At 41.9% G+C, this 9,022-nt stretch overlaps 1 protein-coding gene across 1 annotated transcript in view; it reads right to left on the reverse strand.

Moving 5' to 3' along the window:
- LOC140992444 (FERM and PDZ domain-containing protein 4-like) overlaps positions 1 to 5,753 on the reverse strand; it is a 28,106-nt gene extending 22,353 nt beyond the window's left edge. The window contains exons 1-2 of the mRNA XM_073462742.1: positions 5,680 to 5,753; positions 4,253 to 4,375 (exon numbers count right to left, since the gene is read on the reverse strand). Coding sequence (XP_073318843.1) covers positions 4,253 to 4,375; positions 5,680 to 5,753 — 197 coding nt within the window. The remainder of the gene's footprint in view (positions 1 to 4,252; positions 4,376 to 5,679) is intronic.
- Positions 5,754 to 9,022: the final 3,269 nt, after the last annotated feature.

The raw sequence follows: 9,022 nt of genomic DNA on the forward strand, positions 1-9,022 counted from the left end.
TGCAGCATCTCATTCTGATTTCATCCACGAATGGACATTATATATATCCATGTGTACGGACTTGTACTTGCATTGACAAAGCACTTTTTTGGTTTAATGACCAGTCGAAGCCCTTTACAATACTTGCACGTTCAATACTGATGGCAGAGGCTGCCATGAAAGGTTCCTACCTGCTCATCAGGAGCAAAAGACAGCATCCTAACGATATTTCTATGCTCAACACTCAGATGGAACAGTCATCAGAAAAACTTTCAGGTTCAGTAGCTTGCCCAAGGACATTTCGACATGCAGCCAGAGCTGGGAAAACCATCAATTAGTGGACAACCTGCTCTACCTCCTGAGCCACAGCAACCATGCATACATAAAATACATATAAAAATAAAATATTAGCAGTCCAAAGAAAGTTCAAATTGGCAGTCACACCTCCTGTGCGCTTTAGCGCTCATTACTGGAGGCCCCCCAAGGGTGTGTACTCAGCCCCCTCCTAATCACAGTGTACACCCATGACTGCAATCTCAGACATGGACAGAACTCTATCGTGAAGTATGCGGCTGCATTACAACAACGGTTAGAGCTCATATCAAGGCATTTTTCCAGCCTATCAGCTCCTTCTCTGTTCCTAGTGTTCTTCCACTCATTACCCTCACCTGTGTTTCTCCGCCTCACTCCACCTGCACCTCACCCCCTCATCAGTTTAGTTTGTATTTATGTCCAGTATTGTTCAGTCTTCGTCTTGTTATCTGTTTAATTTCCCTGAACCTGCTGTTGTGTTTTCCTGCTCCTGATGTTCCTTTGCATTTGCGTGTTCCTGTGATTCATTGTGAATAAAACTTCATCCACTGATCATCCTGCCATCTGTCGCCTGCACTTGGGCCCACCTTCTTTGCTACAGCACGACATCTAATTAAGGGACTGGCGCTAAAACACATTGACAATTTGTCTGATGAATGACTTTTATGAGGATTGTTGCGGCCACCAACATTTAATGCAACTTAAATGTAGGTTAAAACTGGCAAAAATGTCACGCTGTCCTTCTCTTTTCCTTATTGCAACTCACTTAGGATGAGAGCACCACTAAAATGTAAATGTACTGTATTAAATCAAACCTTCCTGCTCGCTGAACCTCAGACGTCTGTCTCGACCGGGACACTGAGAATGCAGAGTGCCTGTTAATTAAGAGGTGATATAGGCTTTCAGTGGGGTTAACTCATTCTCTTTCCATCTATATTTCTCCCTCCCTCCCTCGTTCACAACTTCTAAAGCTCCCTTGGCAGCTGTTGCTTCCTCTCTTCCTCTCCAGTACATGGTGTCTATTGTTACCTGGCTGACATCCATTCCATCATTGTTTGCCATTACTGTCTATACAGCAGAGGATATGATGTTCCTGGCTCGTACGTCCTATCCTTCACATTGTCACAAATTGTTCGCAAATGCAGCTGAAATCGTGTAAACTACATGATTTTGGAACTAACTTTCCTCTTTTATTTTATCAGGTAATTTTGCATGACCAGTTTAGCTTCACCCATGTTTTCTTTATCTGGTTATAAACCTGCAGGTTTGCTTAAATCTGCCCTGATGATAATCATGTCCCAACCATCCAGGATGCGACTTTATCTCCAACCAATCCGGATCAGTCTTGATCTCTGCCCCACCTCCAACCTTCTCTCCCTCTTGCGCTTTCTCACTCTCAATCTCTCATTATGGCATTGATCTGTATTGTACATATGGTGCAGAAATCTCAAACTAAATCTGTCTGTAATGAAAAGCAAGGACCAATATGCGACGAGGGCTCATCCAACTTGTCAGGGTCGGTGGCGTTTAATCCCACAGCAGGGCAGAGCTGGGATGTCAGAGGGTCAGGGGAAAACTAGATACAAAAGGTCAAATTCTGGTGCTGCTGCTAGTCATGGGTTAGGGATAGGGATAGGGAGTGCACTGTCCCAGGTTCTTGTCATAGTTAAATCAGTAGCTTTGCTGAGGCTTGTATCATTTAGTCAGGAGCAAAATTCTTCCCTGTAACAAAGTGGTTTTGGCCACTTTAAGTAGCCAGATACTGACAAATGTTACAGGAATAACCAACTGAGTAGACATGACAATTCATGTCCCTGAAAATAAAATTGTAAAACAGATGTTTGGTTTGGAGGCAGATGGATTTGTGTGATCATGTGATCTTGCAAAATCTATCTTGCGAGCCCTCAAGCTCTGCGCTTGTTGCAGAGCACAGTGGCTCAACCATTCAGCGTTCTTTGAGAAACTATTGGCAGCTACAGGCGTGGTTTAGATGTGACAACCAGCGAGAGAAGCAGCTTTTCGTTCGGAAAAAACAATGATGGCTCCTCAAGAGGTCAGTGTTGCTGCTATATCAGAACTGGGTAAAGTATATTTAATTGAAAAACCAGAGACACTTAAGGCTTTTCTCGATGGAAAATAAGTTTTTGCTCTACTTTCAACTGGCTTTGGTAAGAGTCACTCCCCTAATTTGGAACCCCGGTGGAGGAAACTCAAGAATTAGGTGTAGTCCTCATCCAGGGATGCACTGGGTGCCCTGTGATGATAACAAATGCAACACTGGCCCAGGTACTCTTTCAGAAACTCATCATCTCCTATGAGGACCTCAGCATTTTCTTCCCCCCCAGACACCCCACCAGACCTCTGACTATATAACATCAATCAAATCCTTAACTTGAGCAGAGAATATCATTCAAAAACCTTCTAGATCATGATAGGTAAAGGTTAGGGAACTTCTAGCTGTCCAATATAGTTAAATCAATCATCGGCTTTGCTCACTCTCGCTCTCTTTTCTCTTCCTTTCTCCATTTCACAGAAATCCAATTGTGATACTCAATCTGTGTCACCTCCTCTTAAGCCAATAGCTTTTTTCTCAGGGAACAAAGCCACATAACAAGAGCTGTCCTCCCTGTCATATTAACCCTACCCCGTCACAAAGAGAGCAGGGCGCGAATCTAATGGAGGAGTGACAAAAAAGAGGGAAGGGGCAGTAAAGACAAGAGATAAAACTACAAGACAATGAGAGGAGATATAAGGAAGGGTGAAAGGGGGAAAACGAGGAGAGGAAAAGCATCAGAGAGAATTGAGGGAAAAGCAAAGTAAGTATAAGAGGAGAAGGAGACAACATGCACATCACATAAAGCAATTTGTGTATCAGAACACATTGTGTCAATGCAAGTTAATTGGAGAACAGCTTATCAAAATTCCTCGGCACCGGCTCTGCCAGCATCCACATTTTGTCAACAGTCAGAAAGAGAAATGATGCCAGGAATACATTACTTAACGTACATGAAGTTTTAGCACCAACACAACTTGGGTATGAGATTTTTTTTGCAGTGTATTTTTGAACGCTATTCATATTTACAGAGACCTGTTTGCACGTAGCTTGATTTATCATGTATAATGTTCTGTATGCTAAGCCGTAGATGCCAGTCCAACTTGAAGATTTGCATGTTTGCCTGGCTGAAAGTCTCTTCCTGCAGGGTTACATAACAGGTACGACACACACAGGTAGAATGCAAAATGACCTGAACAATGGCTACTATTAGTGCATTTGAGCCCCGAACTACCACTGCTGCTACTTAGGGCTTCATGCTCACTGTATCTGTACTGTCAGATCCATATTCAATTTTCACGACATGACAGTGTTAGATAGCTCAAGCAGTCTCTAACTTTATTGAGGGTAGATATTAGATGACTACAGCAGGTGAGCATACAAAACATTATTGGTTATAATGAATTATTCATTAACTGAAGGAGTATAAGTAAGAATAGATTAATTGTGTGACTGGTTCTGACCTGCGGCCTTTGCTGCTCCTCTCTCTCCCCCTTTCCTGTCATCATCTCCAGCTTTCATTACCATAAATAATCAGAATGATTTTACCCTATTATTTAAATTCAGTTTACAATTTAATGGAATGTTACACCACCACGTTTTTATCGTCCATCAGGGGGTGAGAACAAAAAGAATAAATCTAGGGAAAATTAATTGGAAAATTAAGGATTGCATACAAATTAAATAACTATGAAGAATGGTTTTGGGGAGTAACATATCAACAAGTAAACGGCAAGGATTTTTTAAAAAGAATATACATGGCAGATGTAGGGTAAATTCGTATCATCGGCATACATGATCAATTTTACTGTAGATGTTTGGTGTAAGATGTCCTGCAACAATGTCCTTTAGAAGGTGTGTATGGGCGTGTGTTGTAGGGCCAGGGGGGTGCTCCCAAACTGTACGTACTTGGTGAGGCCGTCCCGTCCCTCCCGGGTGCTGTTCATGCTGTCCCAGCTGTACGGAGGCCCCTGCAGTCCACCCCAGGAGCCTGGGCCGGGGGGAGGCCAGCCCGACATTTTGTTCTTATGGCTGAAACGCAGAGGAAGGGAAAATCAGCTTTTGATTATCACATGTGATCAAAAATGTGTTTTTTGTTCGGGAATATAATGGAATCGAGTCTCACAGTCAATCTCAAATACAAGACTGCTTCTAAGCAGTGATGTCAACCAGTTTGATTGGAAGTAGTTTCACTTTTGTTTTGGGGATTTTGGACAAACAAGGCCCACTATCTTGAATCTTGAGAACATCATCCCTAATTTTTGAGAAACCGAACACACAAAACTGGAAATTGACACTTCTAAAAATACAAGCTTAGTAGTGGTTTAGACTTCTTTGAAAAGCTGGAACAAATCTTCAAACTAATTGGAAGGTTTCTTTATGTAGGGAGGTGATCCACAGAGAACGGAACTCATTCATAAACATCACAGCGCCTGCCTTTACTTATTCCAAGAGTTAAACCGTCTGAGAAAAGAATCAAAGGTGAATTAATAAGTCTTTATTGCCCCCCTGGATAAAAAAAAATACCCAGAACAGTGCTTGTCTGATCTTTCGCAGTCCAATTAGTGTGACTTGTTTCTCAGTGTGTGGCTTGCAGTGTGAGACGGGCACTGCTTAGTGCAATCGACCGCGCTCGAATAACGGCTCATCGGGTCCGTAGATAGGCAATCAGTGGCTGCATGTAGGGGCAGCGCTGCGGTAGTCGCTCTGCAAAATTATGCACGTGAAGCGAGGAAAAGCGCTGATGTGACAGCTGATTGGGTTAATGCAGTTAACTCAAACTGTGGATTTCAAGAGAGTGGCACTGTCTTGAGAGAAGGAGGGAGGAGATAGGAGAGCAGCTTCACTTCTGTGAGAACTGAACAGACCGTCCTCCTGAATCAGCTGTGATTCAACGTCTCACACACATTCCACAGCGACTAATCACGCAGAGACCATAAGGCGCCCATCTCCACAGGAATAATCACAGACGCAATAAAAGATCATAAAGCCAGAGAAATGCCACTGAATTTAAGCATCTCTGCACTTCATTTTCATATTTGATTTATTTTGGAGAGCACTTGCTCCCGCAGCCATAAACCACGAGGACGAGTTTATTGTCCTGACCTCAAATCCGTGATAGCAAGCTGATGCATAGTTGCAGTAACAATGGAATGATGAACGGCATTTGAGTGCCAAGTTTCAAAATAATATTCTGTTACTCAGCATATTCTCCACTATGTGCTTTGCATCAGAAACATCAAACATCACAGGCCTCTAAAGAATGACATGTCAAGGCCCCCGAGTGATTGAGTCATTTGCTAATACAATTTCTTAAAAAAGAAGAAAATGCGTACTAGATGAGGACGTCATCGCCGTAAGAATCCAGCCGATCGATGCCCATATTCTGCTGCTGATGGGTTGAATACATCAGTAAATCATGTCATAGCTTCCAGGGTGTGAAAAAGAAAATTGGCCTTCGATTAAAAGTGTGTAACAAGCTCCACTGGAGTACAGTGAAGCTGTGGGTGAAAGTGTCAGACACTCTCAGTCATCCTGCTGAGCAGTTGTCACAGAGGAGAAAAAAAAAAAAAGATTCCATCAACACCAACTGCAAAGAAAACCCAAGCACAAACAGCTGATATTCATGTCATCCTGAGAAGCAATAGATCCATTTCAACACTCCGGCTTTTGAGTTTAGCTCCTCTCGATTCTGTTGCCATCCACGGATTCCAGTCAGACGCTTGCTTTTCTGCTGATCTTCAGTCATCCGAAAGAAAAACACATCCACTGCCACTTCAGAATCCCAATCAGAGGCTCTTGAGCTCAAAATATACAGAGGCCGTGGCGTTAACGGCTGTGCACATCTCCAGTGTGTGGCCAGACATTCATCTGTGTTTGTCATTGTGCTGCTGCTGAGAGCAGCTTTGGTCCAAACTGAACTAAACTGGCGTGGCCTCGCCTCCTTTATCCCATAATCCCTCTCATCACAGAGAAAACAAATCCACGCTGTGTGTGTGTGTGTAAGTATGAGTATCTGTGTATGCATGTGTATGAGAGAGAGAGAGACAGCGGGGTGTGCAACTGTGCATGTATATGTGAGGAAGTGTGCGAGTGTGTGTGTGGAATAAGAGGATTTTCGGAGAGCAGCAACGTGTATGGAAACACAGCAGCATCTCAGAGCTGGAGGCTCGCAGCAGGAAGCAGGAAGTGTAAACTGACTCCTAAAGTTCACCTGGGTGGAATTAATATGCCACTCATCACTGTTGGTTTCCCTCCAGCAAAGGAGAACTCTTCTTTTTCTCGTTTAGGATGAAGAATGAGACCGAAAAAGGGCGGCTTGCTTTGCCAGTCAGACAAAAATGACAGTTGAGTCGAGAAAATATCTTTGAGATGGTTGCCTACAGGCTCAACATGAACATTGTGATGGTAACACGCTCTGAATGTCAATGCCAACATGCTGAGACTATGAGAGTGTAATTTGTTCAGGTAGTTGGTCATAAATTAAAGCAACAAAATGTAACTTCCTGAAGAAAGATAGTTGATTGTTGAGTCTCATCCCCAGGTCTTCAGATACTGACGCTTCAGTATCTGAAGACCTTCAAGTACTAAATAAACAAGCACAAGAAAAGTCAGGTGATCAATCAGAGGGCCAACCATCCTCTACAGCTCCGTATCTCTACATATCCTTATCAAAATGTACTCGCTAGGCTGAAGTATAATCCAATTATATCTGTATGGATTGATCAAATCTCTCTTGCAGCTATACTATAGTCACATCATGGAACCTGGTAGTTGTGTGTTTCAGATTCATCTTCTGGGGACCTTGAGTATCCGTACTAAAATGTTGTGGTAATCCATCCAAAAGCAGTTTAGATATTTCACTCAAAACCGAAAATGTCAACCGCGTGGTGGTAGCGTACGAGAAAGGGACTTTCGATTAATTGTCTGCATATAATTCAGGTCTAAATGTTGGATCGAGGCGGTCGACAGACCAAGTGACCGACAGGCTGACATTGCCATTCCTAGTGGCAAGAAAATACACTATTGTTTATCTCAGGATGGATGAGGAACATATGGATTTACATGTGGACTCAAGTTCGAGCACTCTGAGGGCACAAAGTCAGATAATTGTGTTTGCTGTGCTGGAATATCTGTGTTGTGCCAATGTTTTAAAGTTTCTGCACAAAGTACTATGTACAAAGTTGCTCTGTAACCCCTGCCTTCACACCATGAAAGATGCCTTCTCGTTGAACTATACACCAACTGATGAATCACAAACTTGCTGTGTTGACATAAGCCAACTTCCCCCAGTTTCCCTCTGTTTGATGCATTTCCCTTCAGCTTATCAGAAATCCAAATACATGCATTCAAAAAGAAGCAGCAGGATGCTGGTTCTCACGGTTGCAGCAAAGGCCAGTGTATTGCTTTCAAAAAGTACTTTTTCTTTTCGAACCGATCAATTCATGCTCCTCTCAAAGGGGGATCAATTTCTCTGAGTCTTTCACACAACTGCTCAGAAGCAGAACTTCATAACACTTACTCAATCAACTTCTCATTCTTTCCTTGACACAAATGTACTGACAAGCACAATACTTCAGAGAAAATGTGGAACATGATTTAATGAACATTTTTAAATATATATTTGAATGGGTTTTTTTTAAGTTTAATGCCATGAGATAGATTAAGTTAGCTTCAGGATGACATTTAGGAACGAATGTTACATATAAAAACCTAATTTGCAAACGAGACAGTAGCAATTGAAACTGTGGTGTGTAATTGACTTAATAGATAGATCATATTCATAGATAATTGATTTATTCATTTTGACAGGCTGCCACTACAAAGAGAGACGGCTTCCGTAACAGGCGACTGCCAAGCTTTCGGCTCTGTGAGGGTCCTTGGCAGAGCGGTGCTTCAAGCTAAATGAAAAGGTTAGCTTAAAATAATGCATCACTAAATATTTCACCCCTTACTTGTGGTCTTTCTTTAAAAAATAATTATTTTCTTCCTTTCTGTATGTCAAAAAGAGACAAATAGCAAAAGATTCTGCCAGTCAAGAAAAGTTCTTGATACTTGCTGACGTTAGCACACTCATAATTGCAAAGTTAGCATGCTGAGAGTGTTTAAAATGGTCACCGTTTTAAATGTTTGCATGCTATGAATTGCCACTTAGCACTAAACATATCTTTAAACAACAGTTATTGTTAGTTTTGTCTAAATGCTAATGTTAGCATGCTAACATACTCACAATGAAAGTGCCAAGATAGTGATGTTCCGTGTGTGTAGGCAACTGTCCCCATGTTCACCATCTTAGTTAAGGGTATTAGCATGCTAACATTTGCTAATTAGCACAAAACACAATGCACAGCTATGGATTATTAGAATGTCACTGGGTAGTATTAAACACTGAAAGTTTGACCTGATGATGGCCTTAAATGAAAAGTCAGAAGACCATTAAAGTTGTTATAATTTACTCTGAATATCTACGACATTTCATGGCAATGCATCCAATAGCTGTTAAGACATTATGAACCTAAAGTATTGAAGTTTCTGGATAATCAAAGTCATTATGATGCATCCTCTGGAGTCTGTCCATCCAATATTGCGGACATAATGTACTGACCAAATTACCTGCCGCTGGAAAGACAGGATTTATATGTGCAGTTGGCAATGAATTAGCAGAGACAAACTAAGAAG

The sequence above is a fragment of the Pagrus major genome, chromosome 24 (genome assembly GCF_040436345.1).
Source record: "Pagrus major chromosome 24, Pma_NU_1.0".
NCBI lineage: Eukaryota > Metazoa > Chordata > Actinopteri > Spariformes > Sparidae > Pagrus > Pagrus major.